This window comes from Panicum hallii, chromosome 9 (genome assembly GCF_002211085.1).
Source record: "Panicum hallii strain FIL2 chromosome 9, PHallii_v3.1, whole genome shotgun sequence".
NCBI classification, from domain to species: Eukaryota; Viridiplantae; Streptophyta; class Magnoliopsida; order Poales; family Poaceae; genus Panicum; species Panicum hallii.
In genome coordinates, this window is record NC_038050.1 from 3998168 (window position 1) to 4020699 (window position 22532).

The 22532-nt window shown below is 51.1% G+C and overlaps 2 protein-coding genes across 2 annotated transcripts; both read right to left on the bottom strand.

Moving 5' to 3' along the window:
* Positions 1-2304: 2304 nt before the first annotated feature.
* Positions 2305-6489, bottom strand: LOC112875482 (leucine-rich repeat receptor-like serine/threonine-protein kinase BAM1). The gene is made up of 2 exons (XM_025939351.1): positions 3681-6489; positions 2305-3162 (listed from the first exon to the last, which is right to left on the bottom strand). The coding sequence occupies exons 1-2, from the start codon at positions 6262-6264 to the stop codon at positions 2678-2680; spliced, it is 3069 nt and encodes a 1022-aa protein (XP_025795136.1). The 5' UTR covers positions 6265-6489; the 3' UTR covers positions 2305-2677.
* A 4952-nt stretch (positions 6490-11441) lies between these two features.
* LOC112875484 (kinesin-like protein KIN-8B) lies at positions 11442-18113 on the bottom strand. The gene is made up of 16 exons (XM_025939353.1): positions 17473-18113; positions 17291-17368; positions 17088-17204; positions 16218-16303; positions 15502-15646; positions 15312-15407; positions 14813-14904; positions 14235-14336; positions 14008-14154; positions 13781-13931; positions 13606-13668; positions 13285-13521; positions 12877-12981; positions 12690-12803; positions 12032-12598; positions 11442-11880 (listed from the first exon to the last, which is right to left on the bottom strand). Exons 1-16 carry the CDS (start codon positions 17518-17520, stop codon positions 11854-11856), a joined length of 2175 nt encoding a protein of 724 aa, XP_025795138.1. The 5' UTR covers positions 17521-18113; the 3' UTR covers positions 11442-11853.
* Between the last annotated feature and the right edge of the window lie 4419 nt (positions 18114-22532).

The window sequence follows — 22532 nt, forward strand, 5'->3', positions numbered from 1 at the left end:
ATGATGCCGTGCCGCCGCTCCTCCCGTGGCTGCCATTGGCAAACGCAATGATGCTTGTTCGTCGGCTCGTCGCCGGAGGCCCGGAGCGCTCTGCTCGACTGCTCCTCGCCGCTGTCACCAGCGGCAGGTGGGCGCGGAGAAAGCATTGACCCGGCGTCAGGAGCACTACCGGCGCTGCGTCGTCTTCCAGGCCATCAGAGCGCCCAGGCAGGCAGTAGCAGGACCCTGACGCCGCCCACGAACGCGAACGGGGACGGCATGGCTTTCGTTCCTTCCTGGCGCGGAAGCCCACGCCAGTACAACTTGCAAGCAGGTCCGCGGCCACCTCTGGTCCGGTCCGGAGACGCCCTGCCCTGGCCTCGCCCCGATGGTCATCGCGTCGCGTGAAATGGCGCGGCAGGCGCTGCAGCGAGAGGCCCCCTCCACGCCATGATGGTGTGCCTCTCGGCTCGCCTTCCCCCTGTGGCAAGTAGCAACGGCGACCATGCTTCAGTTCATCCGGTGGGCGCAAACGCAAGAAGCCACAAAGGGTTGGTCACTGCTACTGCGTCTTCGGTGAGGCGTTCAGAAACTGACAACACGCGCGCACCCACAACTCAACACGGGCCAGAGCACGGAAGCCCTCGTGTCTATCTCATCTGAGACGGGCGGCAGCAACTGTAGATGCCCATCGGTGCCGAGAACCTGGTGGTGGCTTCGCTGATCGACGACTGCGCCAATCTGAAGACGCCACAAATCGGGTTCGCTCATCACTCGCTTCCACGGCTCCAAGAGCCTCCGGTTTGGTTGGCCTCCCGTGAAACAGTACTCCAACCACGGCTTTTGGGTCGGTGTGGTGTCTGGACTGGACGTAGTAGGAGTGTAGGACCAACCAGCCCGTCCTTTTATTGTTTACCGCACCACCGTTTACCACAACTGCAACAGTTACCACTCTCCCTCCACAAGACCACCACTTCTAGCTTCCTGCCAAAATTTTTCCCTTTTCCTTCTCCTTGTCCTATCCACTCTTCTTGTTTTTTTTTTTGAACTCACACTCACCCGATTCATGGACATTACCTTCAGTCTTCAGGTAAGCTAAGCAGCGATTTGCCTTCGCACCTGCAACCTGAACCTGATGGATGCATCAGTCAGTGCATGCAAGCCTCCCCTCATGGAACTCCTGGAGCATCAGAACCTCCTTGGATCCCTGCATTAACACTGAGCTGAGCTGAGGCATTTCGATCGAGATGATCAGATGAAGCTCACGAGCCTCGAAAGGCCCATGTGCCGCACTGATCTTGCCACTTGCACCCCTCAAAGTACATGTTCAGATTCTGAGGCGGCAGTAAGTATCGCTGCCCAAGAAGGAAGCCGTGGTCCTAACCGTGTTTTGTTTTGGACACAGCACCGTCTCCGATCGTCGATCGATCGAGCAGGCCCGGTGAAGTGAGGGCGAAGGAAGCCAAGCCCGCCCCCCACCCCCCCCCCCCCCACACCCACCCACCCGAGGCGGCAAAGACGAGACGAACCAAGCGCGGAGAGAGGGTTCCTTTTGCGCGTTCACGTGGTAGGGGACTCGGCGGGCCTTCTTTTTTCTGAATGAGTGGCCACTTAGCCAAAACCGGGGCCTAAAGTGCTCTGGAGAACAGCGACATTGCACACGGCAGGGAAATTGCAGGAGGGACCATTGCTCAGATCAATCCCTTTAGTTTCCTTTCTTTTCTTTTTCTTTGCAAAGAATTCTTTTTCAGATGCTTTTTGTCGTTTGGTATATGCATCTTTTTTTTCCAGAACAACGATTGAACAAGGCTTTTTCAGAAGCTCATTGCCCTTGCAGCATTTGAATGGATGTTGTGACATTGGGTTATGTAACACTGATTCTTGTATCTGATGCATCATGCATCTAGGACATCTAGTCATCTAGATCACACAAAAGATGATGGACAGGTTCCCGCGGTATGCCAGTAGTATCTCAAGAACCACCAACTGTACTATACTTGACAAGGTGACATCGTGTCATCGTCGCTGCCTCTGTACAATGCTCCGCTCGCTTTCACTCGGCAAGGAAGCATATCTGCTAACTGCTGATCTGCTGTTGCTGTTGACGTTACGCAGAGCATCTGATTAACAAGCCATCTCTTCGAACGGCACGCCTCCTTTGACGTTCTGGCCCAGCTCTGTTTGCTTTCAAGAGATGCAAACCTTCTTTACAACAACAAAAGACGAAAAGACAGAGAAAGCAGCAACCGGATGCTTTGGCAGCATATCTATCCATTCGTCTAGCAAACATGCTTTTTCTTCGGGAGCAATGCAGCATGAGATATGAATTCAAAGGCTTTTAGTGTTAGCCCACTTCGTCTGTTTACACAGAAGCAGAAATCGCATAAAGATCTTGGTTCCACAGCAAAGATTCTGATGTTAAATTCGATAGAGAGAGCACTTTATACTTTAGTGCCTACATTGGAATATTCGACAAAGGAGATCAAAAGCTCTATTAAGGTAACTTGACGCGCTACAGACTCCTACATTGCAGCAGCAAAGCAAACACATTGTCAAACTGGAAACTGGGACACCACCAACAAACTTGAATATGTACAGCACAGGAGGCCAAATTTACTGCATCCTAAAAATTACGACCTAACCTTGCGAGAATGGAGCGAATTTGCAAGGAACGGTAACATTTTCAGTTTTGAGTTACTCAGATGCTTATGAGATCTGGAGGCGGTGATGATGGAGTGCTTGTTTGCTGCTGTTGATGATCTCTCGCTTCGCCTGTTGGTGCTTCATTGGAACCAGGTGGAGCTGGATGTAGAGGACTGGACGCAGGGCCATCAGATGCATTTGGTACCTCCTCTCCTTGCTTAGTAGATGGCTTTGGAAGCTCACTCAGGATCTGCACAACTTCCCTCATCGTTGGGCGCTGCACGCTCTGCTCCTCCGTGCAAAGTAATGCAACGTAGAAGACATGCATGACCTCATGCAGTGGAACAGTTGAGAGCCTTGGGTCCAGGATCTTCATCACTTGTTCTTTGCTTGAGTCTGTCATCATCTTCGCCCATTGGACAATGTCGACACCATCGCCAAACTCACCTACAGGCTTCCTTCCAGTGACCAGCTCAAGAAGCACAACGCCAAAGCTATAGACATCGCTCTTCTCGTCAACCTTGAGTGTGTATGCATATTCTGGAAAGACACAGATGACAATTGACAACAAGGTTAATCAATTGGAAAATAGCACCTTCATGCTTCTGAAGGCACCAGCAAGACAGTTATAATGTTAAAACAGAAGATACAACACTGAAGTAACTGATCTTAAGCAAATATAAAGAGACATTTTATGGACCAAAAGCATCTGATGTGGCCATTGTGAAAAACTAAAACATTTGATGTGTAGCAATACCAAGAAGCTAGGCTTACACTATACCTGTTTGCAATGCATGATTGAACCTAGTACAGAGAATCTTAATTAGTAGAAACTATTTAGATAAGCATCGATACTCATCAAACAGTATAATAATGAACTCCACAAACAATGTTTCAGCATCTCCAATTTTAAAGCTACATCTTGTTTGGAAATTGCAGTGTTAATTTGAGAACTGAGATGTAATTTTCCAGCTTGAACCATGTAATAAGCATTCCTACACTTATGATGCATCGATAATATTCAGATTGAACTGAATTGGGAAGGACTGATTTATTACCTGGCGCAATGTAGCCGTATGAGCCAGCAATCGCGGACATGCATTCAGATGCCCCAGAATCCTGCAAGAACTTTGCTAGCCCAAAGTCGGCCACATGAGCTTCAAAGTTGGAGTCAAGAAGAATATTATTCGACTTGACGTCACGGTGAAGTATCAACGGTGAACAATCATGGTGCAAGTAGCAGAGCCCCTTGGCTGCCTCAATAGCAATATTGTATCGGGTGTCCCAGTGCAGGTGCCCTCCCTTCTTGCCATGGAGCATCTCCCCAAGGCTACCATTGGGCATATACTCATAAACCAGCAGGTTAGTCTCATTGTTTGAGCAGAAGCCTAGCAGGCGCACAATATGACGGTGCCGGATTCTACCAAGTGTTTGTATCTCTGCCGAGAACCCATGATCATGTGATGAGCCACGGACCATAGCAGGGAGCCTCTTCACAGCCACAAGTTCACCATTTGGCATTGCCCCCTTATACACAATCCCAGCACCACCTTTGCCAATAATGTTCTCCTCTTTCAAGCAATCTAGCACGTCATCACTGGTGAAGTCCAGGCGCTGGAATGCAGTGAGTTTCCATACACGCGCTTCACTAGCTTTCTTCAATGACCGGGCCTTCAGAATTGCTGCTGCAGCAAATGCAATGGAGCAAACCAACAAGCCAAGCACAATGAGGAGCTTGACGATATTTGTCAACCCACCATGGCCATGGGGAGTGTGGTCAGCACCAGCAATGCCAGGGCGGCATGGACCGAGGTATGGTCCACACAGGCCTGGATTGCCAACGAAAGATGTGGCATTGAAGTAACTGAACTGCCCAGTCCCTGGCACAAGCCCAGACAAGTTGTTATAGGAGAAGTCAACTGCGGTCAAGCTCTGCATCGTTGCGATGGATGGAGGTATCTCTCCATCAAGGTGGTTACGGGACAGGTTGAGGTAGTTCAGTATCCTCATTCCAGAGATGGCTGGAGGTACCTTCCCAGATAGGTTGTTTTGGCTCATGTCCAAGTAAGTGAGAAGCCGGCATTTCCCAATCTCCGGTGGCACACCTCCCTCAAACTTGTTGCTGCTAAGGTCAGCCTTGGAGAGCTGCTGCAGCCGCCCAATCTCCGGAGGTACATCACCAGAGAAAGAATTCCTATCAAGAAGCAGCTTCTGAACACCAGAGAAGTTCCCAAGAGATGCTGGCAGTGCGCCGGTAAGCTGGTTGTTGGACAGGCTGATCTCGCCAAGATTAGGCGCTGCAACACCGATCACAGCCGGGAAATTACCAGTGAGGAGGTTATCTTGTAGCTCAACTTGCGTCAGCTTCGGCAATTCGAAGAGCCCCTTCGGAATTGAGCCATTCAGGTAGTTCTCCCCGAGACGGACGCGGCTCAAGGACTTGCACAGGCCAAGTGAGTCAGGGATGGCGCCAAATAAGAAGTTGCCCAGCGCGATGAGCGTCTGCAGATTGCCGCCCGCGCAGAGCTCCGGCGGAAGCGTGCCGGTGAGCTTGTTGGACGAGAGGTCGAGCAGCTGGAGGCGGCCGTTGCGGCCGAGGCGTCGTGGCACACCGCCGGTGAAGTTGTTCTCCCACAGCTGCAGCACCTCGAGGCTGGGCAGGTCGCCGACGAAGTCGGGGATGTCGCCGCGCAGCTTGTTCCGGAACAGGTTGAGCAGGGTCAGGTTCTTGAGCTCGGAGAAGCTCGCCGGTATCTCGCCGGTGAGCGCATTGTTGGACAAGTCCAGAGAACTGAGGCTCTTGAGGTAGCCGAGCTCCGACGGTATGCTGCCGGTGAGGCCGTTCACCTGCAAGAACAAGGTGTCCAGATTCTGCAGCCTCCCGAGGTCCGGTGGGATTTCGCCGGAGAGCCCGCAGTTGGCGGCGTCGAGGCGGACGAGCTCGGTCAGGTTCCCCAGCTCCGGCGGGAGCCCGCCGGTGTAACTGTTGTAGTATCCAATGTAGAGCTCCCTGAGGCTGGTGAGGTTCCCGAGCTCCGGCGGTATCCTGCCGGAGAGTTCGTTCCCGGAGACGGCGAGGTACTGGAGGCGCGGCCACCGGCCGTACTCGGGCGGGATCTCCCCGGAGAAGAAGTTGCCGCCGAGGTGCAGGTGGCGGAGCATGGGCATCTGCGTGACCTCGAGCGGCAGCGTGGCGCTGGTGAGGTTGTTGTTGTAGAGGTCGAGGACGCGGAGGCCCCGGAGGCGCGCGAGCGCCGGCGGGAAGGAGCCGTTGAAGGCGTTGTTGGAGAGGTTGAGGTGGAGGAGCTGCTGCAGGCGCGCGAGCGACGGCGGGATGGGCCCGCAGAAGGCGTTGGCAGCGACGGAGAGGCGCTGCAGACCGCGGAGCCGCGACAGCGCCGGCGGGAGCGCGCCGGAGAGGTTGAGCCCGGAGACGTCGAGCCCGACCACGACGCCGGCATCGCTGCAGGTGACCCCCGCCCACGCGCAGGAGTCGGGGGAGGAGGTGGCGTTCCAGGATGCGAGCGCGCCGGTGGGGTCCGAGAGCGCCGCCTTCGCCGCGAGCAGCGCGTCCGCGTCCGTGCCGCCGCCGGCCGCGCCCGCGGCGAGGGCCAGGAGCAGCAGCAGCGGGAGGAGCCGCATTGGGCTTCGCTTCCGGCTTCCTCTCGGGTGCGGCGGCGGAGTTGGGGGAGGAGGAGGGGAGGGGAGGGGAGAGGCGGCTCACACCACCCTCCCGGCGAGGAGAGTGCGGACGCGAGAGAGTGGCGAGACGAAGAGAGGTGTGCTTCGTGTGGGTTTGAACACTGGAGGAGTACACTGCACCGGATATCAAAAGGGAAAAAATAATCTGAATTCCTTTTGGGGTTCTTTGGGTGGTGTGTGCGTGGGTTTTCGTTTGGGGGATTGGGTTGCTTTTATAATGTGATCTGGGGTCTTCCGGTCTCGGATGGATGGTCAGTTTTGACCACATTTACCGCTTGTTGCTTGTCTTGGTGCCATAATATGGTGGTATTGTTTTATTCTTCACAAACCATTTTACTGTGCATCTGTGCTACAAACTCCAAGTTCATCGTTTGCCACGACGCAAAGGTGAGGTACGTGACACTGCCAGGCACGCACCGCGCCGTTCTGCGCCTGCCTTCCAGTGACGTCGTGCACGGCGTTCCGGGACGCAGCGCGTCCACGCCGCGGGGGTACGGGGTACGACACGATCATCCGAGCCCGGGGGGCCACCCACCAATCTGCCAGCGCGCGTGGCGTGATGCCGTGATGGGTTCGACGCAGCGGAAGCCGAGCCCGGCTCACCGGACACCGCCGCATGCCCCCACGCGCCCGCGCGCGGTGGGCTGGTGGTCCAGCGGCATCGGCGGTTGCTGCGGCGTCGCGGAGCTGCGATTCCCGCCGGCGCCCGCGGCGTGAGCGTGGTCCGTGCCGCTGCCCGACCGCCGCGCGCGCGCGCGGCGCGCAGGCCCGGCCCGGCCCTCGTCTCGTTTCGATTCCACCCGGGTTCAATTCGGGACCGGCGGGCGCGCGGGCGGCTAAGGCAAATGGCATCGCATTCACGGCGGCTTCAGGCCATGTTTGGTTCCAAGGTTAAATTTTAACCCCGCTATATAAAAAATAATATTGTCATTCATATATAGATGATAATTCTCAAGACGAATTTAATGAATCCATAATTTGCAACAACAACGCTACAGTAACCATCCACTAACTATGAATTAATATATCTCATTAGATTCGTCTCGCGAATTAATTTTATAGTAATATTTCTAAATAACTATATTTTTTTTAATGTAATAGGCTAAAGTTTATTCCTCGGCAACCAAACACACTCCTCGCTAACCCTCCTCACCAGCACCCCTGACCCGCATGATCCAACGGCGCCAGTACGCGTTGGTGGTGTATACGTACATGTACCTGTACGGTCTACGGGGTATGGATACTGTGCCGGTACCACATGTTTTTAATGACGGGATACGATGCCACCTAAAGTACCGTGGCTTGCGCTCCTGGCCCAGCCAGGCACTCGTGTTTTTTTTTCTCATTCCGTCCAAGGGTTCATCGTTGCAGGCAGCGGCAGCAGCAGCTGCTACGCGTATACCAGACGACGAGATGACGTGACGTATTCGGTTTGATTGGCAGCTTGGCACGTTGCCTTGTATTATACGGTGGGGCATTCAGGGCTACGCTTCATGGCTCACCTGTAAAATTGACTTTGCAGGGTGGTGCAGTGAATTGCCTTGCCTGGTCTCGAAGATTTTCCAGCAGTACCGGTACTGGTCGATCTTGTCCGACTGCTTGTATTTTTCTACACGCCCGTAAGGCTACATTAACGGCAGTTTTATAGCCTCACCAACATTGTTGACTCGCGTGCTGCAGCAGTGGCAGCCAGTCTCTTGCACGGCAGGCCTGGACGTGCAGCTCGGCAACCGCAACAAGCCATGCTTACTACTAGAGCTAACCACAGTCACAGTTTAGTTAAGTACACTTGGACATTCTGCCAGGTGTGCGATCATGCGTTTCCCCTGCGTGGAGTGCAGTGCTCTACTCTCTCATTCGCGGCAGCGGATCAGACGCACTCGAGCACGCCTGCTCCCCGTCGCTGGGCACTGGGCAGCGTCCATCGACGCACACTAGAATCATTGTAGGCAGCAGGCACCCTACTTCAGTGTGGGCCCCGCGCTGCTGATCGCTGACACTAGAGGACAGTCAAATCGCCGAAGCGGTGGAGCTCTTGCTGCAGCTGCTGCCCTCCTGCTGCGCCACGACCCGAAGCCCGGATCCCTTGATCTTTTCTTCCTGGCGTCGCTCCAAGGTCGCCAGCCGACTCGCTGTTCTATCCTCGTCGCAGCCTGTTGTGCCTCGTGGTTGGAGTCTTGGAGAAATGGAGACTACTAGTAGACGGCGACGACTACTACTACTATCGTAGGAGCGGTAAAAAAACTGTTTTTGACTGTGCACCGTGCGCTTACAGCGACAGGGATTTAGATTTCCGACTGCAGTTAACTGGTGTCGAAAAAACACAGTGGCCATCATGGTTAAAGGAAGAAGGATATAGCCATTACAGGATGGCATCTGATCTGATGACAGAAGCAACACGCAATTTCCGCGTCAGTCTACATGCTGCTAGGTGCAATCATCCGCCCTTTTTTGTGTTTGCAACCTTGCATCAGCTGCACTAACGCTCACCAAACGCCACACTTCTCTTGAACTTTTTTTGCTTAAAAAAAGAACATGTTAATTGGTAGCTAACTAGAGGAGAGCTTAGGTAGTAGTGACAGCTAAAAGAACCTCAGCTTTCTCCATTGCTAATAAGTGATTGTTAAGCTGGTGAAGGCACATTTTCACTGGCTAGGGGTAAACACACACACTACTACACTAGCCCAGACAGCAGCACATGAACACGAACCCTACTTCTGTATAGGCGTACTGCACCTGCAGGCGCCGGTGACGATGGTGGGTAGCCCTGAGCCCCTGAATGAAACATGGCCGCTGCATAAAGAAACCGATCAACTTAACATGAAACCCTTGCACGAGTGAGCTGTTTGCGTGAAACTGTGATGCGATTTCAAGGCCTCTCCTGTCACTGAGCCGGTGAGAAAGGCCAAGGGCTCCTTTGCCCCACGCCCCATGTGGAGCGCCCTGCCTTGAGACCGGTGAAAGGAGAGGAGATTCCCCCTGCTCCTGTGGTAGGCGACCGTAGGAAAAACGGGTGGTTCCAAAGCGCCCTGGATTGGTGGTCACACTCGCATCCATCGAAGTTTTCTCACGCCCGGCCCTTCTCTGTGCTCACCGACTGGTCGAGGGTGCTTCAGCAAACGATGCAGCTCCACGATCAGCCTGGTTTGTGCAGAATCCAGTCTCGGATGCCTCCGTGTTCTTGCGACCGGAATTTGTGGCTTTCGTAGCAGTAAAACCCGTGGCGATTGCTGCCTATTTTACGGTGATGGGGGCTGATGCCATTGTTACCCTAGCTACCAGTGCTAAGATTGGCCAGCGTTTTTCAACGGAAATGATGGGCCGAGCCCTAGGTTAGGGTGCTGATTACAAGCGCCTAGGCCCTAGAGGGGCGTAAACAAGGGGGCGATAGCGTAGTGTCCTCGTCCGTAGTGGTGGTGGTGCTGAGCGTAGGTAGGCCTGGATTGGAACACCTTGCTTTGGTGTTGGGGACGCCGCACCACTTGCACGTTCCGAGCGGGGTGCGTTTTGTCCCCTGCGGCATTTACTAGTAGTATCAGACACACGAGGTGATGGGGGCCATACATGTTTTGGACCTAAGATTTGTCTCGTCTAAAATATACTTAAAATATATTTGTACGGAGAAAATGTTTGGCCTCCTTTGTAATTTGAGGACACTTCCTTAATTCGTTAGATATTCGAGCTGATACGTGCAAAATTCCTACCTTGCAAAGTATAGGTATTGTGCATGGAACGTTGGCACGAGGACAAAGGCGTGCGTCCAGATCAAGAGGGGCTCGCCGCTCGCCCTCGCTTACATGGGTGGCGGTGGTCTGGCTTGGGCTCCCAAAACGTACAGTGAGAGCTGTCTTCATCTGAGCATCTCGATCGAATCACGTATTATTGGTTTCTTCATGCATCTTGCCCGTGTTAATTGCTCCGTCAAACAGCTCGTTTGGACCAAGGCGCAGACACAGGAGTAGCCTTGATTGACCGTGCTTTTGCCTAGTAGTACCCCAGTACTTGGTTTCAGGTAGGTTTGGACAATCAGTCGCGAACAATCGGCGTTTGCATTACATTTCATGTTTTGGCACGGCAAACAGCGGCAACTCTAGCCAAATTCGCCAAAATTTGATGGTTTTTTCGTCCCGGACGTCAGACAGACCAAACAGAGGGCCTGCATCCTCTCACGTGAAGCAGCGGAGTTGAAGTGGCGTTGCTCCAGATCTTAATTCTTATCTACCTTCAACTGTTCAACCAGCAAAATTGAAGCAAACACAGCAGACAGAGATAAGAACGCTGCGATTTCCGTACTACCAGGCGCCAGTGCCGTCCTGTAGACACCGGCAGGTCAGGAAGGCATTGCCCTGCCCCTGCAGGTCTGTAGGTCACGGCTTGCACGCCTTCTTCTGTTCCCCTGAGCCCCTAGCGTTCCAGCCTTTTCGCACGGGCCTCGCCTCTCTCTGACTCCGACGCAGCAGCACCAGCACCACGTCTGCAGAGGCAATGGGCCAGGCTAGCAGAGCCACAGTCTACGTGTCACCTGACGTGTACAGTCTTACAGGTCACTCACTCACTGGTGTTTTAACTTTTACCACAGTGTTAAGTTGAAAAAAAAAACTTTTACCACAGTGTAAACCACTCGAGCAACTAAAGATAATCTGTAGAGGACCGGTAGAGCGTAGCAAAGCCCTCGGAAGATGTCAAACGGAGCCTTTGGCTGCGCCGGGGGCGCCGGCGATCGGACAAGCCACAGGGCTGGCATGTGGAAATGGAACGCGACCGCGACGTGTGTGCCGTGCGGCTTCGGCAGCCGCCGTTCCGGCGTAGCATTCAGCACAACTGTTCTGCAGGTAGGGCATGAATGTGAAGAGGACCACCATGCTGCTGCCCCGCCCAGCTTGAATGTGGTCTCGAGGGCTGGTGAGGCTCAGCAGGGGTTATTCAATGATCTTGGACGGGGGAGATCCTACCATACTCCGGCCACATGCTCCTGTAGCCCTGTGCATCAATCATCCGATGCTATCCTGATCAACTCATCAACATCCGGCCAATTTGGCCACAGCAGCTCAGTTTGCCATGTCATCAAACTCTAGTGACCAGCATGCAGAACATTATTCAATCTAACAATCTTTTTCAGTGTTAGAAGACCAGACTTCAAAGCCTTTTTCATTGGATTTACTGAAGAAGGGTTTAAAGCCGCAGATGATTTACAGAATCTTTGGTCCAAAACTCAGATTCACCCTCAGCAACCACTCTATCAAGGAAGAAGAAATAAAAAGAGGAGGAAATCATGAGACCTAGCATCTACTGTACAGGGTGGGGTGAGCAATGTCAGCAGGGTCTAGAGGCATCAATCTTGTGGCCGCGGCCAAAGGCAACAACTTGGCTGAAATCTGCTAGGATCTCTTCAGATCTCAGGAAACCCATTACGTTGGTGTCGGCAGCAGGCAGAAGATGATGCACACAGCAACCGAGGTTAGGAACGTCAGGCAGGCCATATTGTAGCCATGATAGCTGTTTTGTGCACGAGGAGCATCTCGAGCCCCTTCATTTCCTCTCCATGGACCACGAATCCTGCACAGCAACAAAATCTTGCTCAATTCATGCAAATTAGATGTCTCTATGGTAAGCACAAAGTCCTATCTAGATGAGAGGGTTTATGTGGCGTGATGTTGATGCATTAATACACATGTTAGTAGCTTGTACTAGAAGGGAAACAATTTACCTTCCTATGCAGACCGAGACCATGACTGCCAGAATGTTCCTTGCTGCCCTGGTATTGTGCGCTTTCTGTTGCTGGGTAAAATCCGCTCATCTCCCTAGGTTTTTCTGGTGTAGAAAAAAATGGCATTGACCTTCCACTTGACCACTGTTTTCCATCACCAGAATAAGGCGAGCAGCCAGACGTCATGTAGTAAGAACTGAGGTGCTCCTGCCTACATATGGTAGGTGTCTCATGTTGATTTTGGTGCAAAGACATAGTGCTGAAACCATGTTGGAAAAAGCAGGTAGACGGAGAATAAGGCTCTGACTGTGGACTAGGAAATGACATGAACTGTGGCAGCCTGCTATGAGGTGGAAAGGAAGGTGGCGTTGTAACATCTGGGCTCGAGCTAGGCAATGGACAACCTTCTACGGTTAAGCCTTGCTTAGCAGCCAATTTACGAATTTGTTTCTGATTTAGCCCTGTTCCATAAAGAATGTTCCACAGGCTCCTAAGAGCCTCCCTCTGATTATGTATTACTTGATCCCGCATAGCCATCTCAATTTGGAGCTCAGCATTAGTCATTCCCTAAAGAGTGCATTATACACAGACAGCATGTGAGACATCACATTCTTATGATTTAAATCAGGAAATAAATTAAAAGTTGAGGGTTACTTACAAGAAGTCTGTACTGGCTGAGAATGTGTAGGTAGGTTTTATTGCCATTGTTACTGACAGCTTCCTCGATCATGTCCTGGAGTTGACGCCTGCGACTCTCATTCATCTCAATGTCCTAAGAGAAAAGGATCTCCATATAAGTTTCCTTTAAGGCAACTAAACCAAAGGGAATAGAAGAAGATCAACACCTTTCTATATCCAGAACCAGCTTCATCATTATCACGGATGTTGTCAAGAATAACTTGTCTCCTTGACGTTAAGGCTTGCAGAACTGTAGAGTCCATTTCTTTCACCTGAATACAAAAGCATCAGTGTTCTGTAGCAATAGTCTATCATCGTATCCAAAAGTTAAAATTGTTCTTTCATTATAAGATGCTATAGGTTCCAAACAGCTGCCTTGGCAGTCTGTTTGGAAGGGCTAAAGATATCGGTAGCTTAGGCTGTCCTATAAACCACAGTTCTTTTCCCGAGAGAGAAAGGAGAAAACGGAAAAGCACATATATCCAAAGAGGCTCTCCTGAATAGTCCATGCTTTTTGGTGTGCCTAGCTCTATAGAATGGTAACAGATTTGAAACTGATAAGGTAAATCGCAAACCTGATGCCTTGCAATAGCATCATCAAGATGCTGGAGCTCCATTCGGTTGCGCTTATTGGTTTCTTCAAGTTCAAACAGAGCCTTCTGCAGATTTATTCGTTCCTGAACATTCTCACCAGTTTCCTGGCTCAAGACATTTAACCAAGACAGCTCGCTATCTGCAGCTTTTTCAGTAGGTTTTACACTTAATTGATGCTCCTTCTCAGCTAATTCCTTCTTCAACTGAGAAACCTCAACCTACAAAATCACAGTGTAACACATTTCAGTATGATCTATGATAGAAATGCAGTAGTAGGTCATTTATTTCTTATTATGGCAAACCTGGAGATTGTCGATCATCCTCTGATAGTCTTCAACATGAGTGTCAAGTGTTCCAATATTTTTCTACAAAGAACAAAATAGCATAAGAATAATAGAAGTGACACTTAGGTATACCTCTTAATCTGCTTCTTACAAACTCCTGACACAACAAAAAGAAAGGGAAATGGTGCCTTACATGGACATGTGTTTTTATCTCCTTAGCACGGTCTGCATACTTGAGTGTATTGGTTGTGTGATGATACTGATCATCAGCTGGTGATATTGTAGCAACCATAACAGTTTGAGAATTACCAGACAGCCCATCCTTTAGAATTCGGGTTAATTTGCTGCAAATAGCTCCTATCAGATAACTACCATAAACAAAAAAAGTGTTGCATACAGTAAAATCTGAAGTTGAAATACCTGTTGCGATAGGGAACATAGGCAAGACCTTTCTTGTTTTGCTTGCCTAGGGCATTGATGCAGTTTGCTAATGCAAGGAGTGACCGATTGATGTTGGCTCCGTCTCTAAGTTTTTGCCCAAAATTGTTTGTTTCAGAGGCCCTCTCACTGCTCACAGAATGAAGCATTAGAAGTTGCTTTTTCCTGAACAATGAATGAGAACAGCAATGAAACAGAATTGCTATTACCTGCCCGCAAGATCAACCAAGGCAAGCTTTCCACGAAGAACTTGGTTACCATATTGACCTTTCTGCTTTCGCTTTACAGTAATCTCGAGTACAGCATGTGACCTTGAAGAAGAAAAAATAGAAACCATTAGAATTGCATGTGCAGCTGCATAGCTTGAAATTGCCATAATATGTTTACACCAAATACCTATGACAACATTACCGCACTTGTTACAGAACTATATGTCCATCAATATATAGACTGATATAATTCACCCTAATCTGGGACACTGATCCAATTGTATTTCCATTCTCTTGATTAATGTTATGGTTTCTAGGATTTTTAATTTTTGTAGATTATGGTGAGAATTTGTATCCCTCAGAGCGGAGGTGCCTTTAATCCACCAAATGTTTATATTAAACAATTAATAGAAGGGAATATGCTAAGTCTTATAGCAGGCTAAAGATATTAACTACAATGATATAGATCTTAAACAGGAAGAAAGAGTTAAGTTCTGACGTGCAAGATAGTAATAAATCCTTAAAAATAAGCCATGAACATTCAGAAAAGAAAGCAGATTGACAGATTACTTAATTACCGAGAAGAGGTAGCATTTGCTTCTGTACTCTCTGTCTTGCGCCTACTGTTGCCTATGTTCAACAGCTCAAGAATTCTATCTGCAGAATGAACCTAACAACAAAATAATGTGAAAAAACAGAAAATGAGACAGTGGCATATCCAATTTTCACAGCACGGCAGGGCAGAAGTAAAGCATAGGTACTCATCACGCGCAAGGTAACTAAATAGTTTTTTTAAGAAAGCAAAATCATGAAGCTGACATGGCATTACACTAATTTCTTAAGAATAGGAAAATTACATATTAAAAGCACTATATGTGTATCAAGGATTGAGGCCCTCTGCTTAAATCTGGTGACAACGTCCCAAACATATAAAGATGGAGAAAAAGCTGCTGATAAAACTTAGGTGTTAAAGAAAAGAGTAGCCAAAAAGTAGAAAGACAAAGTTAACTTCAGTAGAATACGGCATCAATTTTCTCATTAACAGGGAAAATTAACATTGAATAAAGTATTAAAAACCTTAATGCTTCTCAATCCAGCAACTATTATGCCATGCTGAGGATCTTCTCGAAGCTCCAGGTGTCCAGAGGATTTCTCAAGCAAATCGTAGATAACCTAGAATTCAGGAAACTATTGCTTCAGAAAGTCTATAAGAATGTACAGTTAAAAAATGGCTAGTACTACAATAGCATAAGATATATCAAACAACCTCATTGTACACTTCCAGATATGAACATGAGACTTCAAATGTATCTGGACCGCCGTCCTTTTTTATCATCTCAAAAATTGTACGAAAGCTAAGAACCATAAGGCCAGGATCACTGTGGGTTCCAACCATAGTGTAAGTCTTGCCACTGTATAATCAAATAAATAAATATTAAGTGAAACACTATTACAAGCATTTACCTAAAGATTAATATTACAGAAGGTAACAAAATATACAGTGCAATAATGTCACGCTGACGAATGCCGACATCTTGTTTTTTGCTGTTGTTAATTAATGAATGTTTAAAGAGTAGGACTGCCACATACTTCATACATATTATAATGAAGAAAGATAAAGACAGAAACACTATATACCAAAGCTCAAGACAACTTAAAACATATAAGCAATGAGATAATTTTAGTTAATGTCCAACAGGCTTAGGATATAGCATTTACACAAACATAAGCGAAGGAAAATAAATGCATCCTGAGCTTGATTGCTGTTAGCCATGATTATTATGCTTAATTATGATGGAAGTTCAACAATTATGGTGCAAGTCATGCATTGCATTATCACAAAGTATTACAAACAAGGAATGAGCATGTCTCTGAACTTTTTATCGTGATCTTTAATTTGGAATGTGTACCATGTTTATTAATGACGGTAACTCCCATGATGTTCAAAAGACGACAAGAAAAAACAAAGCAGTGAATGCATACCTTCCAGTAGAACCATAAGCAAAGACTGTTGCATTAAGGCCTTGGACTACACCAGAAATTGTGGAGGATATATTCTTGTACACGTCCTGAACAATTATGAACAGAATCACAAATTCACAATATGAAAATGTGATTATGTGGAAGTACAAGAACATGTGATTAGCTATCACTAATTAGCTGGCAAGCACAAGTGTGTTGATGCCCAAAGGAGGAATATGCTAAATCTTATACTATATATATAAACAAACAATTTTATTTGTTGTTCTTATGCTATTCTGTCCTCATCGTGCTATTTCCATATAAATTCAGTAACCTAGCCTAGAGAATAAAAAAAACTCCATCAGTTGTCGTCACAACAACTAAAAGTAATCTAATTAATTTGCAAATTAGAAGATGAACATAATATAAGGCAACTGATTCGCTGGGGCCATACTTAACACATTTTTCCAGCCCAGGCTTTTGATAACGTTCTACAATCTAGGTGATCAATACAACAAATCTACATCTACTGCTTTGTTCCCTGGGCGACACCTGAATTAGGTAGAGACCTAACAGTTAGTCTACATCACGGGTTGGCAATAGACTGAACAAAAGCTGCTCAATGGTTCTTTTTAGATGCCAGCCGTACTGCTTCAACTGTTCAAAGCACGATACACTCCTAATTCTAGCAAATTCATAATCAAGATAAGTAGTTGCTGGTTTAGTCTTACAGAGCATCATTTACTGGCACGCAAGAAATGAGCAGTTTGGGAAGAATCCAAGCTGAGTTCCACATTCCAAAAACATACTATAATAAGCATCTGAGCCCAAATGTCAAAAACAGGCCAAGCAATTACAGATGAGACCAGAGCAAACCACACTCTTACATACCGAATTGGAGCACCCGGGTGGGTACACGTGATCAAAGGTGTATCTCCTCTCCTTCGTCCGGTTCTGTATGAGGTCCAGGTAATCCTTTGACAGATCGGGGTCCAGCACAACCACAGTCTGGGAGAGAGAAACGCATATAAACCATCACATTGCCACCACCAATTGCGAAACTACCCGCGCATCAACGAAACCGGAGGCTGTACCTTATCATCAATGACCTGGATGATATGCCGCGAGCGCCGCTGCTCGTTGTCGGTCAATGGCCTGCACTTGACAGCCACCTGCAATTGCAATGCACGATTACAATCGCGCCCCCGCTATAACCAGCAATTAAGCAGCGAAATGGAAATTTACAGGAACTCTCGTTCACAAGAGAATGACGAACCTGTAGCGTGGCCGTCTGCTTCGACGCCGGAGCTCGGATGCTCGGCATTGTCCGTAACCTTCGTGTCAGCTGAGCCCTCCAAAAGATGCGATTTATCTATCTACCAGAAAGGCGAAAACCAATACAAATCCCTGCAACCCTTCGGAATCACGCCACGCCGAGGCGGCGGAAAGGCAAGGCTCATCCCCACCACCGCGCCACCAGCAGCGGCCGCTCCGAAAAGCCGACCGCGAAAAGGATGCGCTGCGCCTGGCCGGCCACCAACCTCGAGCCCCGTCCGCCCGCCCGCCCGCCGCAAGGACAAAAGCCAAACGCCTCGGGAAGCCACTGACGCCGGAGCGAAATGCCGCCGCGACCCGACCGCGTCCGCCGCAGTGCGATCCCCCGGAGCCGTCCTCCCTTCCAGTGGCACCAGGAACGGGCCGGAAACGCTCCCAATTCCGAAACCGAACTGCCCTCCCACGCCACGCGGTTACGCGGAAAGGGAAGGATAAAAAGAAAACCGGCAGCTCAGGTGTGGCTTGGTAGGTGGCACGACGGCGAGCGCGGGGGTACGGGGATACTGACGGAGCGGGAGTAGATGAGACGAGAGGCGATGGAGGACGAGGGAGATATGGAGGGGGATGGGGAGAGGACTGAGGAGGGGAGTGGGCGAGGAGACGTTTTAATGGCGGAGCGAATAATTAATTGGCGGCAGCTGTCGCGGCCGCGGGGGAGAAGGCGACACGGGACGGAAGAGGGGAGGCGACCGTGGGGGTGGGACCAGTCTCCCCCGCCCGGGCCCGCAGAGCGCCAACGGCCGTTTGGGCCTGCACTGCAATGCCATCATCTTCCGCCAGGTCTCCACCGCGTCTCGTCTTCTCCTCTCGCGCTCTCGTGTGCTCGATTCTCCTTGGAGCCAATGGCGGTCGAGTGGAGCTCACAACACCTCTCCCGTAAGCAACCATTAACGTTAGTGTGCAGGTACCAGCATTACTGGCAGTAAAAGCAGCCGTAACGTAATTGAGCAGAGGATAATCAAGGTCACTAACCGTTGATCTCGTCTCACGTCATGCCCATCCATGCGTGCGTACCTGATTGGCCGCTAGATGAAAGTAATGTTCAGCGATGATGATGCGCCACACTAGTGTCGGTGGCCATGTCCGTCTCGATGTTTAACTGCCCGCCAGTACTGCTGCTGCGAAGCACTACGCCACGTTGGTTTTCGTTGATCGGATCCGATCGAGGAGGGTGTAATTAGCCCAACAAATTACGTTCGCGGCCTGTCTTGATTTTTGAACATGGATAGGAAGGAACTTAAAAGTGAATAAAAGCTAGTAATGTCTCCGAATGCTTCCCGAATTTACGGTCATTTTGAATGGAGCATCCAGTCTGTCAATTTAATCCCTTTCGGTGGGTTCTATTTTCAAATAGATCAGGAATATCGCATGCATTAGTGACTTCAACTGTGTTGCACCTAACACGAACATGAGACCTTTCTAGTGAGGCGACGGGACTGTGCACTGGCACGTGCATTCCCCGTCCCGGGGCACTTGAGCTGATGCCCCAACGCGCGCCCTCTGAACTTTAACTCGGACTCGAATCTTTTGAAAATATACGTGACGAAACTTAAGGTTCCAGCTACGAACTGGGCTCGTAATCAATCATGGATTCATGTCTCTGTTTCGGTCAGATGTTTGAAGGCGTCAACTAAAATGGTACCACCACGAAAATTCAAAAGTCAAACGTGCTTGGAGCCAACGACGAGGCGAGCACGTCGGCATGCATGGCACCCTCTTTGAATTCCCAGTCCTTTGAATTCAAACTCAATCGGGAGCTTCGAAATGCCTCCCTGCAAACTAAATATCAAATCCCAAGTTAGATTCTTAGTTTACACCTGCGTTCTAGAAAAACACAAAACAAGTGGTCCTGATGCGTAACCACTACTTCCCCTCGCCACGAGCCCACGGCACTCGATCCGCGTCAAGATTCGTGCACATTTGGTGAGTACTACCGCGACGCGCCAAGGGAGTTGGCTCGTGCGCACGTACGGGGGAGGGGACCCCCGGGGCGTGGCGTCGCCCGGCTCGCGCATGCAATAACCATGGTGGGAGGCCACCGAGGCGGCAAAGGCAACGGTGGTTGACACGAACGCCGCTTCTGGCGCCACCCGGCCCTCCCCTCCTCCGTCGGCAGGCGCGGTCCCGTCCCGTCCGGTTACTCCGACCGCCACACATCAATCATCCCCCCGAGCAAACAAATCGAGCGGGCTGCGTGTCGCGGAGCTTCCCAGTGTCTCGGCCAGACACGGCCACGCCCACACCGGGGCTCATCTTTAATCTAATCAGGGCCGAATCATGGCGCCGGTGGAACGAGTGGAATCTAGCGCCCGGTGTCTTTTTGCCTGCCCGCCCAACCCCTGCTCTGCTAGTACTATTTTACTGCCGCCGCCGCGGCGGTGTACGGACGGCGTGCCGCGGCGGAGATGCGCTCGCATTTGCTCTCGGCACGGAACCCTTGGCGGCTCCCGTCGACTCGTCGCGGTCTCACGGGCGGCGACCGAGTCAGACCCCGACGCCTGCCACCCGGCGGTCGTGAGGCGTTGTTACTCTGGTCACGGGAGCAACCGAACAAGAGGGCGAGCTTGCCAGTGCCAGCGCCAGCGCCAGCCAGGGCCTGGATGCAGCGAGCGCCCAGCCGGCGAGGCGACGCCGGGAGAGCACGCGACGTCGCGACGCATGTGCGCGTGGCGTGGGATTGTGGGAGCAAGCGCGCGACAGGATCTCCGCGGCCGCGTAAACAAATGGCAACAACTTGACCAGCTGAGGCCGGCAGATGCTGCGTGCCTGTGCTGGCGGTGGCCGGTCTGTGCTGCCACCGTCTCTAGCAGATCAGGCGATCGCACCGGATCGCGCGAGAAGGTACGCTCCGTGAGCTGGGGCACGGGCCAGGGGCCACTAGCACCGCTGGGTGGCTCACTTGGGATTTCTCGAGGTTTTATTATGGCGGCCGTACGCCCGCGGCGATCTCACTCGGATTTGGCGCGCCGGGGGTACCAGACACCCACCGGCACGAGAATGATTTCCGGCAGCTCCGCGTCACGTACGTGACGAGGTCACGAGGAGCAGCCAGCCAGCCCATCCTGGGGATCGGGCAGTTGGGCCGCCGTGCACTGCTGACCCGCGATTTCCTCCAAGGCCCGGGTACGCCCGCACGGCGTTGTGCGTCGTCGCACGACACAGTAGAGCCGAGCCCGCCCACCGCACGGCCCAACCGGTCGGTGCGTGCATCCTGCACCAGCACGGCCATGCCCGTGCATCCTGCCGGCGGAGGTCGCCCGGCGCCGCGGCCTGCGGCTGCTCCGATCCGCGCCTCGCGTACGCACCGGCCGCCACGGCCCACGCCGGCTCGAGGGACCTTGGCTCGCAGTCACGTCTCCCCCCGCCGATTGTCCTTGCCCGGATGCCCGGTGCCGCAGCCGCAGGCGGTTATTGAAGCGGACGCGTAGCATTCAAGCGAGCGCGGACGACGGACGTAACGCGCGTACTAGTGCCTCGATCGAGCGAATAAACGGGTACGTGTTAGTGCTACGTGCACGACGGCCCTGAGACGCGGCTAGAGCAGTCCAAAAAAGGCGAAACGTGAATTAAAACGCATGCAAAACCATCCGATGTGGTTTTAGAAATTTCACTTTAGAAATCTCTGTTTTCGATCCGATGAACTCATTCTTCATTTAGCGTGGCAGAACTTCCAGAGTCGGTTCTCTACTGAATCTAGCAGGAGCTCTATCATTAAAAAAGAGAATGGATCATCCGCTGATTCTGTAAAGATACTATGTAAAATGAACTAAAAGGCTGAGAAATGTGTCATATGACGTTGCTCCTCCGCATCCCCCGCGACCAGCAGCTCCGGCGCCGCCCTCCACCGTCGCCGACGCTAACCTAGCCATCATCCTCACCACCAATCAAGCTCCCCCGCCCCCGCCGCTGCCCGCCGGCTCCGTTGCTGCCCCGGTGCCTCTGCTGCCACCCTCCAACGCCGCCGTCACATGCTCCTTCCTTCTCTAACTCCGACCGACCCTCCCACCACCATTCCACCATCATTCCTGCCCGACTGTCATCCCCCTCCCCACCCTGGCGGGTGGCGCCTCTAACTCCGACTGACCTCCCCACCACCATTCTTGCCCAGGCACCATCCCCTACCGCTCCAGGGGGCGGCGCCCTCGCCATCTCGACCGGCCCCACCGCTGGTCCGGCGACCTCCCACCACCTCTATAGTTCGGTAGCACAGCAACCTCGGCACCCTAACCTCGACAGCTCGGGCGGCGCAGCGAGTGGCGGCGGGCTATTGATAGATCTTCTGTGATGGATCGGATCAAGGTTGCGCGTGCCACCTCGGTTATCCCCGCACGCAAGCGGCCAGCGCTTGGAGATTTTTCGCATGAAAACTAAACTAGAAGGTGAGGATCAGGCCCAATACCTTATTATTCGACAAACTTTTGGTGGGCTTTACACTACTAGGCCTCCATAAGAAAAGAAACTTCGTCTTGGGGCCAAAGAAGATAGCTCGGCAGTGTTTTTCTTTTTTGTTTTGTTTTTGAAACGAACTCGACAGGTTTCACCTTTTAAGCTACCACTACTCCTTTCTTTAGGAGAACGACGTGAACCGGTGATGGACGGTGCAAGCACCGAGTGACAGAGTTGGGAGATGCCATTAAGGCTCGGATTACCGAGAAGGGGGCTTGGCTTCTGGCCTGAAGTCTGAACTCTGAAGACGACATCACGACGGTGCTTCCACAGGTGCCAACGCGGGATCATGGTGGACAGCAAAATCAGAATGGATGAGGGTAGGGGGGATCATCGTGGCTACACCTTATTAAACTTGGCAGTATAGATCATGTAAAGTAACACGATAGTGTACGTCATGCTCGAACAGGTTTGGTTTCAACTGCGCTCGTGTACGCACGCCGGCCGCCGGAACGCGCGTGCCCATCGCCATCTTTCCTTTTCTGCGATGTAACAGCGCCGGCGCACGCCACTCCGAACGGGGGAGCAACCCCATGATCCCTTGCCGGAACGCTG